At 36.1% G+C, this 24,539-nt stretch overlaps 1 protein-coding gene across 1 annotated transcript in view; it reads left to right on the top strand.

The window, feature by feature from the left end:
* The window catches only part of EP300 (E1A binding protein p300), a 70,750-nt gene that overhangs the window by 6,812 nt on the left and 39,399 nt on the right, over window positions 1–24,539 (top strand). The window contains exons 2-6 of the mRNA XM_037845002.1: window positions 9,085–9,722; window positions 16,519–16,695; window positions 20,381–20,642; window positions 21,321–21,434; window positions 23,951–24,196. Coding sequence (XP_037700930.1) covers window positions 9,085–9,722; window positions 16,519–16,695; window positions 20,381–20,642; window positions 21,321–21,434; window positions 23,951–24,196 — 1,437 coding nt within the window. The remainder of the gene's footprint in view (window positions 1–9,084; window positions 9,723–16,518; window positions 16,696–20,380; window positions 20,643–21,320; window positions 21,435–23,950; window positions 24,197–24,539) is intronic.

Raw genomic sequence — 24,539 nt, 5'->3', positions numbered from 1 at the left:
AAGGATAAATAGGTTTAGTAGGAGTGGTAAAGTTGCGGGCTGGAACAGAAGATGTGAGGCCAGAGAGTAGGAGCTATACAGGGAAACCTGTAAGTTCCATCTGGCTCGGGGAGGGGATGACAAGAAATGACTGTAGAAGGTGAGCAAGGGGCCGCCATACCAATCATTCAGGGCTTATAATGCTTACAGGAGTTTAGACTTTCTGTTCTACCTGTTTTAAATTGATGGGGCTGAATTGTACCTTAGATAATTGGCTGAAGAATTGTTAGGAAGAAGCAGAGAAAAATTTGGAGGCAGGGAGACCTGTGAGATGGCTGTTTTAGAATTCCAGCTGAGATGAATGTAACCTGGATTAGAAAACGGAAAGAATTTGAGAGATCTGAGGGAATGTGGGTGGTGGACAGAACTTGGTGGTGGACAGAACTTGGTGACTGATTAGATGTTGGGTAGTGAAATGGAATAATCAAGGATGATGCTCACGTTGAAGTTTGACCAACCGGGTGGGTGACAATGCCTTTTCTAAGATAGAGAACACAGGAAGAGAAGTGTTTTTGTTGGGGGGAGGGAATAGAAGGGGAGTTGGGGTAGGAGTTGATGTGTTAAATTTTAGACATTTTGAGGTTGTATAGTTCTTCTGAATTTAGTCATTTTTGATTTGGTGTGAAATCTCAGCGAGGCACTTAGGCACTTGGAATGTAAAGATGTATCAAGATGAAGTTTTTGCCCTCAAAGCCTTTAGGATCTCAAAATTGTTATTACTGCTCAAAATCAAGAAATGTTCAGTGGTCATTAAGTTAGCATGCAGTTCAGGTTTAATATATAATAATGTCACTGAATTGATTCTCAAGGTGTGACTTTAATACATAATAATGTCTTCATCTTACAGTTAATTTCACACCGCGAAGTGTCACTGTATTAATAAGTTGATAAAAGAGCCTTCACTCACTTTGCTCCCCCTATTTTGAGTTTCATTTGCTGAATTGACTGAACTTTTTCCCCCTTTTCAGGTTGTTCACATATCCTGTTGTTTTTCTCTTCATTCTTCACCTTCCTAGCTCCTACTCATCCTTTGTCCCCATCCACTGGGTTAGATGAAAGAAATAAAGATTTTGAGATCTGAGAATGTCCATTCTTTTTAAGAGTATTTTAATGTCTCAGAGAAAGCTAGCCAAAGAGACCGGAAGCAATGGATGGATTGCCTTCTGAGTACTTCAGAATGACTAGTTTTAGAATACTTTAATTAGTAGGGGTATTTGGCTTAATGTCCACAGTTTAAGAGCAGAACTGGGTTGATTTGACTTCAGAACCTAAAGCACAAAATCAAATAATGTTTGAACCTACCAAGAGGGGAACAGTGTAACTAGAAGAGGTACTATTGTGCAGTACTGTATTTTGAGCCAAAATAATTTCAGTTTCAAGTTAAATTTTGCATCTTAACTAAAAAAAAAAAAAAAGACAATGTAGTATTGGGATTATAATGTTAATGGTCCTCATTTTGAAGAGTATACTTAAGTTATATAATTCATGGTGCCTAATTTCTCATATGTCATGGAATTGTCTTGATCTTTAAAATTTGGAAAGACTATTTATTTGTGAGTATTAATTTTATGAGTGATTGTATGGTTACATATGCTATGAGAACCAAAAACAATATAGAAGACACTAAGGGCGACCTACAGAATCAGTATGTAATAATGAAAGGCTGTTTTGACTCAACACTAGTTTTCCCACGTTTAATCCACACTTGTTGCTTGTTTAAATTGTTATATGTCCAATACACAGGCCATTGGATAAACCTCATATATTAGGTTAAAGTTTTCAAATCAGATTTCAATCTGTCGTGTCAGTCACATTTTGCACTGCTTTGTTTGGACTGGGTGTATACTCAGAAGGAAAAACATTTTACTAAGTCATTTTGTATTTGAGCATCATTAAAGGTATATTGGAACTTGTCAGTAAACAGTTGATATTTAGAAGTGTTGGTGGGTTGATGTTTTAGAAACTAATCAGGAAATGTCTCACTGGAGATAGTGAGTTCATTCTTTCAACAGTAACAGTTGCCATAGAATAGTTTAAAGGTAGTGGAACACATTTCAGATTTTAAAATTTCTATTCAAAGAGGAGTGGGTGAAGTTAGCAAGTAAAAAGTTAATTATCTAAGAGATCACCTTATTATCTAGAATAAATACTTGAGGTGTTTTACTTTCTTACCTCCTACTTCTCAATCCACTGCTTTTGCCCTATTAATGCTACTGAAACTGCTCTTACCCAGATTATTAATTATGTCCCATTATCCACATTCAGTGGATTTCTTTCTGGAGCGTCTTAGTTTCCAGGACAGTATTCCTGATGGGATGGGGAATATTGGGTTTTAACATCCTTTGCTGGTTAAAATCCTTATAGATCATTGTTCCTTAAATACTGGTGTTTCCTACAGTCCTCTCCGTGGGCCTTTTTCTTTTTTTTTTTTTTTCTTTTTAAACTTTATCAAAAAATTACAAAAAAACATTTCAAACAAAACAAAGGAATAAGAAAAACAAATATCCTAAAATAACTACACTGCTTCCATTGCCTTTTTCTTTTTTGCCGCATAAATACCATCTGGTCAATCTTATTCCATCCAGGGCAAGTAGACTTTCTCTTGGTGTTCCAGAACTGACATCTCCGCACATATTCCAGCAGTGACTTTGGCCCTCTTTTGTCTCACAACACCATGTTTTCTTCCAATTGCCTGTCTGGATAACGGTACCTCTTTACTCTTAGGTTGTTCAAGCCAGAAACCTAGGAGTCCTTGTCTTTTTCTTTTCTCTTAACCCCCTATCTGCATACAGTCTGAGATAGAATTCTTTTGATTTTCCCCTTTACTACTGCTCCAGGTGCAAGCTCTAGCTTTCATCGTTTCTCCAGCAGCAGGCCCCTAACCGGTCTCCCTGACTCTACCCTGACCCTGTCCAGTTCATTCTTCATCTTGTTTGCCTGAGTGGTCTCTAATAAATGCAAGTGTGCCGTATCAGTTCTGCTTAAACTCCTTCAGTAGATCCATCTTCTGTTTAGAATAAAACTCCCAAACTGTCACAAGACCCTCTAGTTTGCTTCTTAATGTTTGTTGAACATCTAAATTTAATTCTGCTGAACTGAACTAATCTTGTCCAGGGCAAGTTGAGACGGGGACTTGAGAAGATGATTTGGGCCTTTTTTTTTTTTTCTTTTTTCTTTTTTTTCTTTTCTGTTGAAAGAAAAGAAAGAACCTGAGGAGCTTTAGTGATAAAGCCATGAAATTGAAGCTGGTCAGTACTAAAGCCACTACTCATCAAGGATTTGCTTAAATTATGGCATTTTAATTTTTAATTATTTTTTTCCCTTGCATCTTCATACATTTTGCTTTTGGTTTGGGATCTGCTTTTCTACTGTTAGTTTTTTATACCACTGGGTTTTGTTTGCCATTTATGACAAAATTTGGTTGAAAAGATCTCATATTTTAGCAGCCTTTTGCAATATGCTGTTCAAGTCACTGCTTGTGAACTTGTTACTTTCAGGTTTTTTTTCTGGTGGTAAAGTGTTTTACTACTTTTCTATAGGAGAGGTAACTTAAGTTCACAGTTGCAAAGTGGCAGTTCCTAGGCGATCATGTAAGCTAGTAGAATTGGGTTTAAACACCTTTAAACTTCATGAGCAGTGCTGAGTAAATATCGGTGATAGCTGATGGCATTTGGGGATCATAACTATCCAGAACTTTGAGGCACAGACAAAATAGCTTAGGAGTAATAATAAAAGTAGGAATCTTGACTTTTGACAATTTATCATTTATATAAGATGAAATGATAGGGTCTGTTTGATCAGGGGTCAAAGTATGTATTACTTTTTAAAACAGTCTTCCAAATCTAACCTATATAGTGGTTGAAAAATGTTTCTAAGTAAAGCTAGGATAACTTTGTAAATTTATAAATGCCCAGTCAAATATAAATAATTATAGTATACAGTTATAGAATTGCTGGAAACATTTACTATTATCTGATTCATTCTGTGAGCATTGTTTTGGTGTACACAGGATATAAGGCTCTATGTTAGGTGCTATTGGAAATGTAAATATCTATTAAATGATACCCTTATCCTCAAGATGCTTATACTCTGACACAACACACAATATTTAGCTATAACAGAGGATAGTCAATAAGAAGTAGATAGTTGAGGTTGTAACAAAGTGACCTGTCTTGAGAAACGGGAGTATTGGAATCATTCTTTGAGTTGAAACCTGATTGGATCTCTTGTAATGGTCATGGCACTTAGGTCTGTTGAAATTAAGTCAGGATTGCCATTAAGAAAAGATCCTTTAACCTTCATTTTCAGCTTTGTAATGTGATGTTAAATGTTTTGAATAAACATGAAACAGCAACCAAATATAGCAGATTTGGCTCTAATACTGGTTAAATTAAAATCCCCAGTCTCTGGGGCCTAGAGTAGTACTCCTCAGCAGACTCCCGTATGTGTGGCTACTATCAATTTCTGAGATTAAGAAGATTAATGAGAATAATACATGTGAGGTGTCTGGAACAATGCCTGACACATCAGAAGTCCTAATAAATGTTAACTCTCATTATTGTAAGCCAGCCTGTCTCCTAATACAGTAATGATTCCACTGAATAAGAATTAGGTGTATATAGTGTTTAATATGTGCCAGGCATTGTTCTAAGCATTTTACATGTATTAACTCATTTAATCTACAAATAATCTATGAAATAGATACTTTCCTATTATTCAGAGGTAGGAAGCTAAGTACTTTTGTGTATACTTGGAATCATCTTATTTGGTTCTCTGAAAAAGTCTGTTAGGATTTTGAACTCTATAAATCAATATTGGGAAGAATTGACGTCTTTATATATATTGAGGGTTTGTGACCAGGCGTATTGATACTCTGTTTACTAATGTAGTCTTTAAATTTTATGATTTACACATATTTTATAATTACACATTGTCAAGTTTTTTCCTAAGTTTTCCCCTGTTACATAAATTATTCTTAAAAAGATTATTCCTAATCATTTGTTGCTGGTGTACAGGCATGCAATTTAATTTGTTTGTCATACATCCATTCACCTTGCTAAGCTGATTCTATCTCTAATAATTTGCTTTGGATTTTCTGTGTTGACAGTTATATCATCTGTAGACAATAAGTTTTGTTTCTTTCTTTCCATTCTTTATACTTGTAATTTTCCTTGTATTACTGCTCTGGCTAGATACTCCAGTGTTGAATAGACATGGTTATTGTGGGTGTCTTTGTCCTATTCTGGTATTAGAGAAACTACTTTTAATGTTGGGCCCTTATGCATATTTGCTGTCAGTTTTTAGTTTTTGAAGAAACATTGTATCAGTTTAAGGAGGTTCCCTTCAGTTTCTCCATTGTCATGTTTTGTGTTTTTGTTTTTGTTTTAAATTGGATAGTGAAGTTTACCAAATGCTTTTCTTGTACCCATTGAGTTGAATCTTATTTTTTTCTTTCCCCTTTTGTGAATGCTGAAATGACATCTAATGTTGTAATGTTGAAAACTCCTCCTGGGATTCCTGAGATTAACCCAACTTGATCATGATGCTACATTTTTAAGACTGATGGATTTGTTTTATCTTTTTAAGGGATTCTTGCTTCTGTGTTCAAGAATGAGATTGGGCTGTGATTTCCCTTGTACTGGCTATGTGTGATTTTTAGAGTATTAATTTTTCATTCTTCTAGAAGTGGTTTTGTAAGGTTGAATTGTCTCTTCCTTGAAAGTTTGGTAGGCTATGCCTGTAAAACTATCTGGATCTGGTGATTTTCTTTATGGGAAGATTAACCAAAGATTCGTTTCTTAAACAGTAAATAGGATTATTCAGGCTTTCTATGTCTCCCTTTAAAACCCTTTTTTTCCTTTTATACCATTGATTTGTTGGAGGAACCTGCGACATTTATCTAGTCTATACATTTTCTCCCTTAATTATTTACGTATTACTTTAAGTAGGTAATCCAAGCACATGGCACAAAATTCCAGAGGCCAAAGAGTGTATAAAGTGAAAATTAAGTTTCTTTTCCTTTGCCTAAGTCCTTCAATTTCCCTCCCACTGTTACTAGTTTACTTGTTTACTGTGTCTCCTAGAGATTGTCTTTGAAAATTATGAGCATGTATGTGCATGTATTTTTTGTAAACAAATGGGCATATTAGACACATTTTTTGAAAAAGTTATATTTTAGAGCAGTTGTAAGCTTACAGAAAAACCATGCAGAAAGTACAGTTCCCATATACCCCCCGCTACAGTTTTTTTCCCCCATTATTAACATTTTGCATTAGTGTGGACATTTGTTACAATTGATGAACCAATATTTTAATTATATTTGCCAAACTCCATTAGGGTTTACTCTTTGTGTTGTAGAGTTCTATGTGTTTTTAAGAAATTTTTGCTTACTTTGTAAAAATTTTATGTATACAACATAAAATTTCTCCTTTTAACCACTTCCAAATACACAATTCACTGGCGTTAATTACATTCACAATGTTGTGCCACCGTCACCACCATCCATTACCCAAACTTCTATCACTCCAAACAGAAAATCTGTACCAATTAAGCATTATCTCCCCATTCCCCATCCCTACCCCTGCCCCCTGGTAGCCTGTCTTCTAATTTTGGAGTCTATGAATTTGCTTATTCTAATTGTTTCATGTAAGTGAGATCATATAATATTTGTCCTTTTGTGTCGGGATCATTTCACTGAACATGTTGTCTTTTAAAGTTCATCTGTGTCATAGTATGTATCAGAACTTCATTCCAGTGTATGGATATATTACGTTTACTTACTCATTCATCTTCTTTCTTGTGGAAACTTTGGGTTGCTTCCACTTTTGAGCTATTGTGGATAACTATACATTTTTTGTTTTGTTTGAGGTTTATTGTGTATTTTCCCAGGAATTTATCCATTTTTGTCTATTTTTAAATTTTTGGCAAAAAAAGTTGATTATAGTATTGCCTTATTTTTTTCTTTTATTTTTTTTTCTTAACTCTCCCAGAAATTTGTCTTACTACTCTTTTCAAAGAACCAAATTCTAGTTTTGTGGAAACCCACTATTGTGTTTGTTTCTCTTCCATTGATAATTGTTTTTGTCTTTGATCGTCTTCCTACTTTGTGTTCCTAACATTAATTCAGATGCTTAGCTCATTCATTTTTAGTCTTATTTTCTGATATAAGCCTTAAGTTTTAAAATGTGTTTATAAAAATATTAGTCAATTTCTTCATGACTTCTTTTTCCTCTTTATCACTAATGTATGTTTTTAAAATTTCTATTTTTTCCTATATATTTAATAATAAGACTATGCTGATGGACTATTTCTTTGGGTACTCCATGGGGAGAGTGGAATATAAAATTCCACATAAAGTATGATCCCAGTTTTGTAAATAAATGATGAAAGAAATATATCAATACATCAAGCAATTGTCTTTGAGTAGTGTAGTCACAGGGAAATTTTTTATTCCAAAATTTTAGATTCCAAAACTATTCATAATATAAGTTTTATTTTTATGATGGAGGGACCTATAATGACTTTTCAAAAGGAAAAAGAAAATAATTCTGTAAAAGTTGGGATTTTAAATCATGTTCTGAGATCCTGGTATGAAATTCAGTTCAATTCAAACAAGACCAGATGCTTACTGTGTTAGGCATTAGACAGAGTTGGTGTGTACAGTGGTAGGAAATTCCTCCTCAAATAACTACACAGGTGAGGTGGGAGGTGTAGGTAGGAATGAGGTGGTTGTGGGGAAGGAAGGAAGACAGGCACTCAGGTGACTTCAGTTCCATGATAGCCTGCTGCAAGAACACAGGAAGGGCACACAGAGGAAGAGTTATACTTCTTATCCAAGGAACCAAGATTGATTGGACCAGTTAAGTCGTTATTCAAGGCATATTTTGTTTTCCAGTTCTGAACTGGTTTTTAATAGGATAATCAGTTGTCAATTCAAGTATATTTAAGTAGCTAGTAAAACCTTTTATAATATGAAAACTACTTGGAGAATTAAAAGGGAAGAAAACTCAATACACCACAATCTGTGTAGTAAGTTAATACAGTGATTCTCAACCAGGGGCAAGTTTGTCCCTCCAGAAGACATTTGGCAATGTCGGGAGATATTTTTTGGTTTTCAGAATTGGTATAGAGATGCTGCTAGCATCAAGTGTAGAGACCAGGGATCTGCTAAGCATCTTATATGCACAGGACAACCTACTTCCCCTACCCCTGCACTCTACCCTAAACAAAGAATTACCCACCCCCAAATGTCAATAATGCCAAGGTAGGGAAACTGGCTGAATCTGTACTTCGCATGTAATTTTATGTACTGGCAAAAAGGGCATCCCTTTTTGGCAGGGAGTGGTGGTGGGTTTGGGGGTTGGGGAGTAGGAGTGGATTGTATGTTGTTGAAGGAGCCAGAATCATGGTTTTGTACCCTGGCTAGGTTTTGGTTAAGGAAAACTATTCTGTCAGCTGTGGGTCATGTGAAACCAAACTCAAAGCAGATCGAGGGTCTGTATTGTGGCGAGCCCTGTAGTAGGAGTTGGGTACAGAATAGCGGACAGCCTCTGTCCTCGTGTAGCTCATGTTGACTGTTGTCTAAAAGGGTCTTTGTATCACTTGCTTTCTTTATGTAGTATGATGTCAATCTTTTGTTTCCATTTTGAATTTCATGTATTAGGTATTTTATTCATGTATTTTAACCTCTCTTCTAAGGGCTTCTGGAAAATTGTATAATTTAATTTTATATACTTTCAGGACTGTCAGTACAAACTTTCAGCAATTGTGTAATGGTTTTTGTACTAATATTTGATCCTTTTTTTCCCTTGGTTTTATTTTGAGTGCAGTTCTTAAGTGTTTTAACCTATTGGTATAATTCAGTATCCACCAATATGCATTTTTATATGACATCATAAACCACAACTCAAAACAATAAATAGGTATTATTCCATGGAGTGAGGTTTGGAAATGATATTTGGATGGCTTCTGAAGCACAAAGTATAGAGCAGTTTCTAATTTTCGTTCTGTCAAACTTTAACCTTTATCTTTCCTCTTTCCTTTTAGATTTTGGCTCGCTGTTTGACTTGGAGCATGACTTACCAGATGAATTAATCAACTCTACAGAATTGGGACTAACCAATGGTGGTGATATTAGTCAGCTTCAGACAAGTCTTGGCATAGTGCAAGATGCAGCCTCTAAACATAAACAGCTGTCAGAATTGCTACGGTCTGGTAGTTCCCCTAACCTCAATATGGGGGTTGGTGGCCCAGGCCCAGGCATAGCCAGCCAGGCCCAGCAGAACAGTCCTGGATTAGGTTTGATAAATAGCATGGTCAAAAGCCCAATGGCACAGGCAGGCTTGACATCTCCCAACATGGGGATGGGCACTAGTGGTCCAAATCAGGGTCCCACACAATCCGCAACAGGTATGATGAACAGTCCAGTAAGTCAGACTGCCATGGGAATGAACACAGGGATGAATGCTGGCATGAATCCTGGAATGTTGGCCACAGGCAATGGACAGGGGATGATGCCTAATCAAGTCATGAACGGTTCAATTGGAGCAGGCCGTGGGCGACCTAATATGCAGTACCCAAACCCAGGAATGGGAAATGCTGGCAACTTGCTGACTGAGCCACTGCAGCAGGGCTCTCCCCAGATGGGAGGACAAACAGGACTGAGAGGCCCCCAGCCTCTTAAGGTAAGTGCAGTTTGATTTTATGCACTATCAGTAAGCTTTTGAGTGTTCCAGTGATGGAGGGGAGGGATTGAAGTCAGTTATTCTTTTATTCTTTGTCTTTCATGCTTAATTTTCTCACATTGTGTAGCGTTTCCTACGTATTATATATATGCTAAGGATCTACTGCATTGTCACAAATTTTAAGAAGCCCTTTCATTGAATTTCAAATAAAACATTTCTTTTGCAGCTGACCAAATACCCTATACCATCAGTTTGTTCCAAATGATTGCCAGCTATTTCCTCTTCTCACTGACAGGAAGTATTGGAATATTATTCTCTCATTTTCCAAGTCCACGTTAGCTTTTGTAGCCTACTTATAAGATTATACAATTTTGAGATTATTTGGCATTACACAGTTTTTGGATAGACTTCATACATTCCCACGTGCTTGAAAGATCACTATGTTTTAAGAGGTTTATATTCTAAGAGATCTGTAAATGTTATTTTTCTTTATTAGTTTTGATGGAAATTAAGGTGCATTCATTTACTGTGAAAACTTCAACTAACATTCTTTGTGTTCTAATTAACCAGATTGTAGCCACTGTTTGAAAGGCTTTTCTCTTTAAAAGTAGTTTTTAGCTTTATTTAGTACAGAATACCAAATATATTTTTAAAACTTTTTACTCTTTTACAAAGATTCTTCCTTTCACTTGAACATTTAGAGGCCTTTATTAATTAGCCTAGCTTCAGTATTGTTGTGTCTCAGAGATAGGGGAGGCTTGAGGAGAGGGGGAGAGACGGGACCGACCGGTAAGTGGAGCACTCAGAATCCACACATTTATCGATGAAATTCACTGTCTTATGGCGCAGTTTGTGGCACCACAAAACAATTACAATAACAGCATAAAGATCACTGATCACAGATCACCATAACAGATGTAACAATAATGAAAAAGTTTGAAATACTGTGAGAATTACCAAAATGTGACACAAAGACATGAAGTGAGTACGTGCTGTTGGAAAAATGGGACCGATAGACTTGATCAATGCAGGGTTGCCAAACATCTTCAGTTTATAAAAAAATGCATTATCTAGATGCGAAGCACAGTAGAATGACGCACAATAAAATGAGGTATGCCTGTACTTACTAGAATAGTAGTAGTATAAAGTGCTTAGTATTATTATAGTTCCAATTTTGTGATGTCCTTATACATTTTTATAGGGAGGGGAGATCAAACTACATCATATAATTAAGTTGGCATCTTCTAGAAGCATAACTCTTGACTTTTAACGGAGAAGATCAGTACACCCCATGAACAGCAGTTGGCTGGTGGCTATGAGGATGCTACTAGTAGACTTTATTCAGTTAGATTAATAGATAAATGTGGTGGAAGTTTTTACCTTTGAAACCAGGGCATTTTTATTTAAGAAGTGTTCATTAATATTTTGGAATGTTTGGTGGGGTTTTTTGTTTTGTTTTAAGAAAATAAAAACTAAATAAATCTGTTTTATAATTAAAGGAGACAAGGTCCAGAATATTATTAAATAACAGTGCCAGACAGTATAATTGTACCAAAGTTACTGTTAGTCTCTAAATGCTAAGAAGCTCTCCTGTTAATAGGTATTTAATGTGTGTTTGGGCATTAATTCTAACAGCCATGCTATGAGTAGATAGTTTATTCCCCTTATACAGGTGAGGAACAGAGGCTGGGGCTGGGTGGGGTGGGGGTGGGGTGATGGATACAAAGAGTTGCAGTGGAGTTGATGTTGGAATTCTTTAAAAAAGCAGAAACCTAGTGAACCACAGATATACAGAATAGTGACAATCAGTGACAAATAAACAGGAAACAAAAAAAGTAGAGCCCAAAATACAAAAATATAAGTTTAGGAACGTTTGTTACAGGGACAAAAATCGCCACAAGCCTTATACACTTGTGAGCGCCACATTAATACAAACCAGTACACACATATAACTCCAAGTTTCACCAGAAAATAAAAGTAAATTACATTCAGACATATTCTGTTGCCTAAAAGTTACAGTTGTTAATTGCTATAGTGTAATACCATTCCATTAGGATGATTCATATATTGATAAGGACACTTCCACAGCCAAAAACAAATGCGAGGTTTTCATACTTGCTGTAGCAGTGTACACCTCTGACTTACCTGCAATCTTATATATGGGTAATCATTGCTACACTGAGACCTGTAAGAAAGAGCAGGAGCCATGCCAGCTCTCTGTAATCGTTCCGTAATCCTTCCTAACTGATTCCAGGACCCTTCACAAATCCAGCCCTGAAGTAACTTTATGCATTACTTGTCATTCTTATTCTGTAATCTTAGATCTGCTGAAAAAGAAAACAAATTTTCTTTTGTTTTCCTGTGACTCTGGTTACCTCACATGCTATGAAGAGGTGTGTGCTACTCGGTATCAAGATAGATTCGTATCTTGTATACTTGATGACTGATGAAGTTTGGTGTTTAAAAATATATTAAAAAACTCCGACCTTCACTCATTTAAGTGAGTATTAGCCTCAGGAATAATTCGTCCCCCTCCCCGCTTTTGGAGGTAGGAGTGCTGTAACAATTTGGAGCTCTTCTTTTTAAATTAACACCATTAGTTTGTTGCCATATGATGTGAAAGAGTATTTAACCCATGCAGTGTTAAAGTAAGAAAGTGATGATTGATCAGTTGTGTCTCCATTTCAGAACTTGGGTGCCTTGTAGAGGCAAGGAGTGTAGCAGGGAGGACCACATTAAGGGACCATTAAATGTAAGACAGGGAGGAAGAACTGATGTGGGGGAAGATGTGTCTTGAATGCCATATTCTGATGAGTTTTTAATAGAAGGACCACATGCCAAGATTTAGAATTTAGATGGAGTGGTTTTAGGTATGGAGTATCAATTTAAGAGGAAAAGGCTCTAAGCTAAGACAGTGGTATGGTAGTAGATTAAAGGGAATGAATGTGAAAAAAAATGCTTAAGATTTGTTTTTGATTCTGAGGGATCCCTTGCCTTCCTTGTTCACCATGCTCACACAGTGCCTGCATATAACATGGATATGGGCATATAATGTTGGATATTTAGCCAATCCAGTAGGCAGTAGGATATGTCTGAATGTAATTTGTTTTCGTTCTTTGGTGAAACTTGGAGTCACATATGTAGCATTGTTTTGTATTATTGTGGTGCCCACAGCTTGTAAAGCGTGTAATGGTTTTTGTCCTTGTATCAACTGTTCCTAAACTTAAATTTTTAATTTTGGGCTCTATTTTTTATTTTTCCTATTTATTTGTCAACAGTTGTTACTAGTTCTTGTGGTTCATTAAGTTTCTGCTTTTGTTATATTGGGAGCTTGTGAGCAACCTGTAGAGTCAATTTTTGTTTTTTGTTTTTTGTTTTTCATGTAAGGAAAAATAGTTCCCTGTAGGCCCTCTCTGAGAGCCTGTAGTGATGTCTTTGCTATCTAATTGTTGTTTTAGCTGCCTAGAACTGTTTATGGCCTCCTGGCCCTCTGCCTTTTCAGTTTAGGTGGTTGTCTGTATTGTTGTGTTTCAGGTAGGTGGTGTAGGTAGTTGGACATCTGGAGCACATTAGCCATGGAGAAGGAACACAATTAAATAGCCACATTCTAGCAGAAATTAAGTACAGTGTATTCTCTCCCTGTTCTATCTGGTGGAGATAAAGAGGGGTTCTGGGAGATGGAAGGGGTTAGAGGTGGGAAGATTGGTTGTATTTTATTTTCGAACTCTGGCATCAGGATGCTGAGGGAGATGGAAAAACAAAAGCCTGAGTGTGTGTTGGCCAGAGTGACCAGCAGTTACAGCAGTTCCTGCGCATTTGAGGCTGTCTGTCTGCTGTAGAGCAGACTTGGAGCTTCTAGGTAATGCATCGTGATTGAGGTAGCAAGGTCAGGAACTGGTTAAAATTCATTCCGTCTAGGCAAGGCAGTATCCATTTGAACAAATGTGAAATAACAGATTCTACTGGGTATATTTGTATAATGACATTATGCTTATTATCAAGAGACATCAAAGAAACTTGCAAATCCCATCATTTTATTTATTCGAATAATTTTGTTGGTCTCATTGTCTGTCATGCAGGTTCTGTGATAGAATGGTTTTCATATTCTATCATGAATTTCCATTTCATACTAATAGGAAACACAATTAAGTGAAATATAACTCCCTCAAGTGTAGGCTGTGTATATTCTTTGAACTGTATTAGTATAAATATTAGTACCCTAAAAGTGTATGTATGGTGATGGTAGTACATTTGTGAATGTAATTGACAGCATTGAATTATATATTTGAATGTAGTTAAAAGGGGGAAATTTTAGGTTGTATACATGTTATTAGAAAAGAAATTTGAAAAACACATAGGACTGTACAACACAATGAACTCTATTATAAACTATGGAGTATAGTTAATAGTGTAGTTATAGAAATGTGCTTTTATCAATTGAAACAAATGTACCACATTAATGCAAGGTGTTAATAAGATGATACACAGGAACACTGTTTTATGCGTGATTTTCTGTAAACCTATAACTTCTAATAAAAAAAAAAAAGCATATGTAGTATCAGTACTTGTAGCCACAAGTTTACCAAAAGTAACCTGAACTCAGATTAAACCTTATGTCTGTATCTAATTGTCCCTGCAATCTTACCGGCAAGATTCACATATGAAATTCCAATTATTGGAGACTGGATAAATACTTTTTACTCTGGTTGCTTCCCACTCAGACTGCCTCATTTTTTTTATGCTTTCATCCAAATGGTACCACTTATCACTCCCCCATGATCATTGGACCACTTAGGCCAATTACTTCTCTTGAGTCTCTGATATCATCTGGAAAATGTAAATGTTCTGTTTCTTTTTCTTTTTTTTTGCCTTTCCACTAGAGGCAAATCTTTGAAATGATAAAGATGTTATATTCATATGGATTTAGAGAGTATAGCTACTGCATGGTTTTAAAAACTGAATTTTGACAGTTTCATATAGTTTATTCTATGGCTTTATAGTTTATTTTTCTGAGTCACTGAGCTATGGTATTTATATATAAGGTTTAGGAAGACTAGATGATAGGGGGCTTCAGAGGTAAATGAACTGTGATTTTTGCTTTTGTGCATGGTCTGGGGATAGAAGAGGCACATGTTTAAACAGATTATTTTGTTACCTATGTTGCATTAAAAATAAAGGCACAGGCGCTTGTGGCAGGGTAGAAAAAGCTCTTTAACTGTCTAGCAGAATAGAAAGATTCTTCACAGAGGTGGTAACATTTGAAATATATCTTAAGAATGAGTAGTATTTGCAGCTGCTTCTTAATTACAGGTTGTACCAGCTAAGTAAGCAACAAAAAGATGAAAATTAAGTTGCTTTTTGTGAACTTAGTATACTGTTTCCTTCACATGTTAGCAACAAGGTGTCAAATAGGAAAGGAAATGTAGCATTCTTAGTTTTAGGGAAAAGGAAAAGCTTAAGGCAAATGCTGGAGACTCAAAAAGCATGATACTCTCAGATTGGCGAGTAATGTGTATGGGAAGGCAGTAGGATACCAGGGTGAGGCAGCCAGGCCTCATGAAGAGCATGAAGGCCCTAGTAGACAATGTTTTTCCTGTTAGCGATAGAAAGAGGCTAAGAGAGAAGGCAAGAAAACCTGTTGGGTGTAGTCTGCCCAAGCAGTGATGAAGGACTTAAGACAGTAACAATGGGCATGGATACGTGGGAGGGATTTTAGGGGTAGAATAGAAGTACCCTCTGACAGGATTGGATCTGGCAGAGAGGGATAGAAATCTATTATGACTCCTTTTAAGTGGACAATAGCTGTAGCTTCCTGAGTTTCCATTCTGCATCCTTGCTTGTGTGCTTACAGTAGGTGATGACTGACTTACGGTTTAGATCTTATGTGGGAGGAGAGAATCAGGGAATAGGGGGGCTTCTAATTTTATATTTAGGGTGTAAAGTTGACTCCAGTTTGAATTATTTAAATGTTTATTTTGAGAGATTGTTGAAAAATGCTTTTTTTAAAAAAAAATAATAGTACGTTTCATTATCAGTAAAACATTCGGCTTTTGAATAACTAATACTCTTCTTTCAATTAAACATTATACAGTATGATGGCTTTAGATGGAGTTACAGCAATACAGCAGAAAAGAAACTTTTTTTAAAGTACATAGGGGTTGCAAATTCAAATGACTTTAAAGGCCAAGGAAGTAACAACGAATAAAGCAGCTTGGTTTAAGATGATGAGAAATTGTGTGGACTCTGAAGTTGCATGCTCCATCTATCTAAAGGATTCTGATTCAAAAGGTTTTAGAAATACTGTGTCATCTTGTCCCTACATCAAAAGGGATATAGTCCCCAAATTACCAGTTTCATCACTTCCATATAAACAAAATGCCAGGATAACCATTAGAATGTTTTGGCATGTCAAAACTGTAATGTATTTAGGGGCTAGATATTTTATTAGGTTGAATTGAATTTATTAAGCCATACTTAGTTTGTACAGTAAATGAACACATATAAACACAGTGTCATGTGTGACCCTGGAGATGAGTGGTAACCTTATTTAGTGCAAATAGTTAAATGAAGATGCTTACGAGTTTTTCTAAAACAACTTTATCTCACATATTTATACAGAAAATTGTAAATTTAGTATACCTGAAACCCATAAATCTTGATCTTGAAAATGTGACTGTAGTCTATTTTCTAATAAGCATAGAATTTCCTTTAAAATTGTCTTTGTAAATTAAGAAAAAGGGGAAAGGATTAGTAATATCTCATTAAGAAATAAATTTCTTTTCTGTCTTACTCTTAGATGGGAATGATGAGCAACCCTAATCCATACGGTTCACCATATACTCAGAATTCTGGACAGCAGATAGGAGCCAGTGGCATTGGTCTCCAGATTCAAACGAAGACTGTACTACCAAATAGCTTATCTCCATTTGCAATGGACAAAAAGGCAGTTCCTGGTGGAGGAATGCCCAACATGGTGGGTAGTGATCTATTACAAACTTCTTTTCAAACTGGCATTTTTTAATTTAAAAGAATTAAGTTAAGCTTCCGTGCCTTCTACTATATGCCCTAGGATTTATACATAGAGCCTAAATAGATAGGCAGTGGATAACCCCAGTGAGTGAGTAGGCTTGTGCCTTTATTGCATTTCACATGGTAGTTTGTTCTTTGTGGTATTGATTAATAAGAATACTGATGCAAATAGGAGCAAGTGGGGCTACTACAGTGAAGTTCTAGGGGCCTGTCATCCAGCAGCTTCTGCTTACGAGCACTCTTGTAGCGTAGGAAAAGTGGAGCCTTTCTCCTCAGGGGAGGACTCTGGCAGAGAATCCAAACTTGCAATGATCTTATCTACTGATTTGTATCTGATACTGCTGTACAGAAGTAATGTCCCCCTCAAAAAGTTACCTATTGTTTTAAACAGCGATTTTTGGTTATGGAAGAATTTCAGAAGCTTCTAACATTGCTTTTTTCCTGAAGTAAAACTATTTTTAGTTGTAAATGTGACACACTGCTTTTTTTAACTTTGGAAAAAACTGTCTTATAGTGATTTTATTTAACTCTTGTCTCATATGTTTTTAGTTCTTTGTTTTTTTGTCATATGTTCATTGATGCATGTATTCCAGATAATCTGCAAACTTACTGGAGATACAAAGATGAATAAAACATGGCATTTTTGTCACTAAGAAAATAATATTTTAATGTTTTTTTATTGGGAAAATTACATTCCTTCCAGACTTTACCAAAAATTTATTCATTACCCACCTGAAAAACCTTTGCTAGATTTCCTCATTCTTCTTTTTTTTTAAATTCATTTTATTGAGATATATTCACATACCATGCAGTCATACAAAACAAAGCGTACATTCGATTGTTCACAGTACCATTACATAGTTATGCATTCATCACCAAAATCAATCCCTTATACCTTCATTACCACACACACAAAAATAACAAGAATAATAATTAAAGTGAAAAAGAGCAATTAAAGTAAAAAAGAATGCTGGGTGCCTTTGTCTGTCTGTCTGTTTGTTTCCTTCCCCTATTTTTCTACTCATCCATCCATAAACTAGACAAAGGGGAGTGTGGTCCTTACGGCTTTCCCAATCCCATTGTCACCCCTCATAAGCTACATTTTTTTTTTTTTAAATCTTCATTTTATTGAGATATATTCACATACCACGCAGTCATACAAAACAAATCGTACTTTCTATTGTTTACAGTACCATTACATAGTTGTACATTCATCACCTAAATCAATCCCTGACACCTTCATTAGCACACACACAAAAATAACAAGAATAATAATTAGAGTGAAAAAGAACAATTGAAGTAAAAAAGAACACTGGGTACCTTTGTCTGTTTGTTTCCTTCCCCTATTTTTCTACTCATCCATCCATAAACTAGACAAAGTGGAGTGTGGTCCTTATGGCTTTCCCAATCCCATTGTCACCCCTCATAAGCTACATTTTTATACAACTGTCTTCGAGATTCATGGGTTCTGGGTTGTAGTTTGATAGTTTCAGGTATCTACCACCAGCTACCCCAATTCATCTCGGCTCCTTTTGGAATCTCTCTGCCACTGTAGCTTATTTCATTTCCTTTCACATCCCCCTTTTGGTCAAGAAGATGTTCTCCATCCCACGATGCCAGGTCTACATTCCTCCCCGGGAGTCATATTCCACGTTGCCAGGGAGATTCACTCCCCTGGGTGTCTGATCCCACATAGGGGGGAGGGCAGTGATTTCACCTTTCAAGTTGGCTTAGCTAGAGAGAGAGGGACACATCTGAGCAACAAAGAGGCATTCGGGAGGAGGCTCTTAGGCACAATTATAGGGAGGTCTAGCCTCTCCTTTGCAGCAACAGTCTTCCCAAGGGTAAATCCTGTGGTAGAGGGTTCAACCCATCAAACCACCAGTCCCCTATGTCTGTGGTCATGTTAGCAACCATCGAGGTGGGGTAGGCCAATACCCCTGCGTTCTCCACAGGCTCCTCAAGGGGGCTCTACATATTTTTTTCCTTTTTTTTTTTTTAAATCAACTGGATGAAAAACAAAAAAAAGAAGAAGAATTAAAAAAAAAAAACATACAATAAAAGAACATTTCAAAGATACCATAACAAGGGAGTAAGAAAAAGACAACTAACCTAAGATAACTACTTTACTTCTAACATGTTCCTACTCTACCTCAAGAAAGTTACCTAATATAGCAACATTTCTGTGAACTTGTTTCTACTATACCCATCAGAAATTAACAGACCATAGTCATTCCTGGGCATTCCCAGAATGTTAAATTTACCCATGATAGTTTATCTGTTCTTCTTGGATTATTGTTCCCCCTTCCTTAATTGCTCTCTATTGCTAGTTCCCCTACATTCTACATTATAAGCCATTTGGTTTACATTTTTCAAAGTTCATATTAGTGGTAGCGTATAATATTTCTCTTTTTGTGCCTGGCTTATTTCACTCAGCATTATGTCTTCAGGGTTCTTCCATGTTGTCATATGTTTCACAACATCATTCTTTCTTACTGCCGTGTAGTATTCCATTGTGTATATACTACATTTATTTATCCATTCATCTGTTGAAGGACATTTGGGTTGTTTCCATCTCTTGGCAATTGTGAATAATGCTGCTGTGAACATTGGCTTGCAGATATCTGTTTGTGTCACTGCTTTCAGATCTTCTGGGTATCTACTGGGAAGTGCAATTGCTGGATCGAAGGGTAACTCTATATCTAGTTTTCTAAGGAACTGCCAGACTGACTTCCAGAGTGGCTAAACCATTATACAGTCCCACGAACAATGAATAAGAGTTCCAGTTTCTCCACATCCTCTCCAGCATTTGTAGTTTCCTGTTTGTTTAATGGCAGCCATTCTAATTGGTGTGAGATGGTATCTCACTGTGGTCTTAATTTGCATCTCTCTAATAGCTAGTGAAGCTGAACATTTTTTCATGTGTTTCTTGGCCATTTGTATTTCCTCTTCAGAGAACTGTCTTTTCATATCTTTTGCCCATTTTATAATTGGGCTGTCTGTACTATTGTTATTGAGTTGTAGGATTTCTTTATATATGCAAGATATCAGTCTCTTGTCAGATACATGGTTTCCAAAAATTTTTTTTCATTGAGTTGGCTGCCTCTTTACCTTTTTGACAAATTCCTTTGAGGTACAGAAACTTCTAAGCTTGAGGAGTTCCCATTTATCTATTTTTCCTTTTGTTGCTTGTGCTTTGGGTGTAAAGTTTAGGAAGTGGCCACCTAATACAAGGTCTTGAAGATGTTTCCCTACGTTATGTTCTAGGAGTTTTCCTCGTTGTTCTTTAACACTTAACTTGGACATGCTCTTCATTACGAATTCTCTGCTCTTCCCTCTTTCACTGGATTTTACTCATCCATATCTTTGCTTTCACTCTGTACACTTTATTCATACTTGGATTACATAACTTAGTAATGCTGTAATTTGTTATTTTCTCACTAAACTGAGCTTTTTGATGGTGGGAGCCATACCTGATCTTTAAATCCCCCATATTGAAAAATAGAGCTTGGCATAGAATAGACCATCTTTAAAGGTTTTAATTAAAAGTGTCTAGGTCCTTGATTATTAGAGAGAGAGCACATTATGACACCTAACATTAAGTATATCTTTATTGTTATATCCCTAAGGGCCAACAGCAGGCCCCGCAGGTCCAGCAGCCAGCCCTGGTGACTCCAGTAGCTCAAGGGATGGGTTCTGGAGCACACACAGCTGATCCAGAGAAGCGCAAGCTCATCCAGCAGCAGCTTGTACTCCTTCTGCATGCTCACAAGTGCCAGCGCCGGGAGCAGGCTAATGGGGAAGTAAGGCAGTGCAATCTTCCCCACTGTCGCACAATGAAGAATGTCTTAAACCACATGACACACTGTCAGTCAGGCAAGTCCTGCCAAGGTGAGTAGTTAAAGGGTTAGTGCGCTCGGTAATTAACATTTACAGATATGAACGTAGTCAGGAAGAAGAGAAGAAGTGTGATCAAGTCTATCTTGAATATCTTATTGGTAGTGTCTTTACTCATTAATAGGACATGATACTTGTAAGCAAGTATCTAAGGATATGGTAGGAGAAGAAATTTTAAGGTCTTCCCTTCTGTCATAATCCTCATTGACTATGATTTGCCCCAGCATAGCACAATTATTATTGAGGGTTTGCTAACTGTCATATAAGCAAATACCAAACAATATTACCAAATTTCATACATATCTATAAAAGTCTACGTATGGAGTCATTAAAAATCTTTTTTATATAAGCATGTGTAGACGTAATACTGGCTTAGAATATCTTTACTTAGAATAAAGTAGGCTGTCTAACATCTTGGTTAAAAATATGGATTCTGGAGCCAGATTGAGTTTGAACCTCAATTTTAGTACTTTTTAAAACCTTTGTGATTTTATGCAAATTAATAACTATTCTGCTTGTTTTCTCAACTGTAAAATGGTGGGTATTAATTGGAGCTTTGCTATAGGATTGTTATGAAAATGAAATGAGTTAATACATTTGTAGCCCTTAAGTGCTCTGTAAGTGTTGTTATTAATAAAAATATAATCTGCACTTAAAATCATTTTTCTTTAGTGGCACACTGTGCATCTTCTCGACAAATCATTTCACACTGGAAGAATTGTACAAGACATGATTGTCCTGTGTGTCTCCCCCTCAAAAATGCTGGAGATAAGAGAAATCAACAGTGTAAGTGATTAAATCTTTTGAAGCTTTACACTAAAATTCTTCTTGGAATAGCATCAGTGCAATTTGTTAAGATTCAGAGTACTTTGATTGTGTGAGGTCCTGTGACTACCTACTGCTGTCATACTGTGTTGAAGAAATTATTTTTTTCCATTTACTTTTTCTGCTCCTTTTAGACTTCATATTAATGCATAGAACTGAACTGCTTGTTAGTAAAATAAGATCCAGAAACTCTTAGTATTCATTCTTTATAAAAACAAGATTTTTCAGGTTCTTCCCCCCACCCCCCCCAATCTAGTCACATTGAACAAGTTCTAAATCTGCAGCAAGTGCCATTGCTCTAATTAAAAAGTAAAATGATAGGTATGGAAGGTGTATTGGTTATACTATTGTGAAGTATTAAAAGAAATATATCACTGCTGTATATAGAATTATATGTCCATACCTGACGGTAATTGACAAAAGAACTAAAGAAGAATTACATTTACTTTCAGATGATGTTTCAGATGATGTGATTGTCTAAGTATTAAAAATCATTCAATATAGCAACCAAAAATATAGTAAACTGGTAACTATTCATTGCTAAATGGCTTTTTTTAAATTCTTTTTTTTGGTGTGGCTCTGTGATGGTGCTTTTTTTTTAATAATTGAATTTTATTGAGATATATTCACATACCATACAGTCATACAAAGTATACAATCAGTTGTTCACAGTACCACCCTATAGTTTTGCGTCTATCACCAAAACTAATTTTTGAACATTTTCGTTACCACACACACAAAAATAATAAGAATAAAAATTAAAGTGAAAAAGAATAATTAAAGTAAAAAAGAACAGTGGGGCCTTTTTTTTTTTTTTTTTTTTTGCCCCCATTTTTCTACTCATCCATCTGTACACTGGATAAAGGGAAGTGTGATCCATATGGCTCTCCCAATCACATTGTCACCCCTCATAAGCTACATTTTTATGCAATTGTCTTCAAGATTCAAGGGTTCTGGGTTGTAGTTTGATAGTTTCAGGTATTTACTGCTAGCCATTCCAATTCATTAGAACCTAAACAGGTGCATAAGAGTGCCCACCAGAGTGACCTCTTGGCTCCTTTTGGAATCTCTCTGCCACTGAAGCTTGTTTCATTTCCTTTCACGTCCACCTTTTGGTAAAGAAGATGTTCTCCATCCCACGATGCTGGGTCTAGATTCCTCCCTGGGAGTCATATTCCATGTTGCCAGGGAGATTTACTTCCCTGGGTGTCAGATCCCACGTAGGGGGGAGGGCAGTGATTTCACCTGTGCTAAATGGCTTTTATAGGAAACTACATATATTGCTGACTGACCACAAATGCAGATTGATTTAATGGTGAATAAATGGCAGCTATCTAGATGAGTAGGCTTGATACAGTTTTAAAACATCAATTTTACACAGTTGCAGTCACTGTTAATGAGATTATTAGTTAGGGACATTGATAAAATGATCCCAAAGTTCATCTGGAAAAACAAATTTGTGAGAATAGCCAAGAAAACTTCAAATAAGGAGTATGGTAACTTAAAAATTCCTTATTGAATTACTTATAAAGTTGTAAAAATTATAAGATGACAACATTTGTATCAGAGTTGACAGAAAAGTAAAAGAGAATAGAAAAATCCAGAAACATTCCCATGTGTATGTGCATATAGAATTTACAAATTTTACAGGAACCAGGCAGATAAACTGGCTCCTATTAGGTTCCTTCAATGATAGAATTTATTTTAAATGCATGGAAACTGAAAAAAATCTTTGCTTTGGTATTGAGCAAGTTACTATTCTCTACTTGTGCTCTAAATATTCAGATACTTTGAAATTGTTGGAAAGAAAGAAAATTCGAGATTATTTTTATAACTGGGATGAAGAAGAGCTTTTAGAGATAAACCAAAGAGAAGTCATAAGTAAAAAGATCAGTTTAAAAGCATAGCTACCAAACCCTCTCTCTAGAAACAGAACATTAAGCAGGATTGAAAGATGAACTTGGAATATGTGAGCATCATGTGAAAAAATTAATGTTCTTAAATTAATGAAAAAATCATAACTATCCTGGCAGAAAATGGGGAGTAGGAAATAGGCAATTCATTCGAAGGGGAAAAATAGCAAAGTTTTCTGTTTTATTAAGAAATACATTTTCTCTCCTGTCACTTTGGCAGATTTGACACTACCTGTTACTGGATTTGTATGGGTTTTGGGCATTTCATACCCTCTTGATGGGAACATTGCACTGGATGTGGGAGTGCCATTTGATATTTTGGATCAAAAGTCTTTTGTGCTAAAATGAAATATTAAAAAAAAAAAAAAAAGTCTTTTGTGCTAATGATCTTTGACCAGACAGTTCAACACCTAGAAATTTTTCGAGGAAATAATGAGAGAAAAGAGTAACTGTACTGAGGTGTTTCATAATCACATGAACAATAGTTTTATCCTTTTGAAGTTCACTCAAACATTTTGGTCACCATCTTTGATATTATGATACCATTTCTTTTGTTTTCTCTAGCAATTTTGACTGGAGCAGCCGTTGGACTTGGAAATGCTGGTTCTCTAGGGGTGGGCCAACAGTCCACCCCCAGCCTAAGTACTGTTAGTCAGATTGATCCCAGCTCTATAGAAAGAGCCTACGCAGCTCTTGGACTACCCTATCAAGTAAATCAGATGCCCACACAACCCCAGGTGCAAGCAAAGAACCAACAGAATCAGCAGTCTGGGCAGTCTCCCCAAGGCATGCGCCCCATGAGCAACATGGGTAAGTTCATGTCCTATTATCAGGCGTGATATTGGCTGTGCATGTAGATGCGTGCTCTTGTGTGTGCGCACTCTATTTCTACTACATGATTGATTTTTTTGTTTGTTTTGTTTGTTTTTTTTGTTTGGGTGCTACAGAAAATATATATTTTGCACCATATAAACATCTCTACCTTTGGTCCCACACAGAATCCAAAGTTTTAAAACACAGTTAATATACATGATTAATTTTAAAAGTAGGTTGTTCTTTTTAAAATTGCAGTGTAAAAGGCTTTTATAATCTGTCTACCAAAGGTAACTGATAACTGGTGTATATACTTCTTGATCCTTTTATGCCTATATGT

The sequence above is a fragment of the Choloepus didactylus genome, chromosome 8 (genome assembly GCF_015220235.1).
Source record: "Choloepus didactylus isolate mChoDid1 chromosome 8, mChoDid1.pri, whole genome shotgun sequence".
Classification (NCBI taxonomy): Eukaryota; Metazoa; Chordata; class Mammalia; order Pilosa; family Megalonychidae; genus Choloepus; species Choloepus didactylus.
This window is presented reverse-complemented; position numbering and strand designations above follow the sequence as displayed.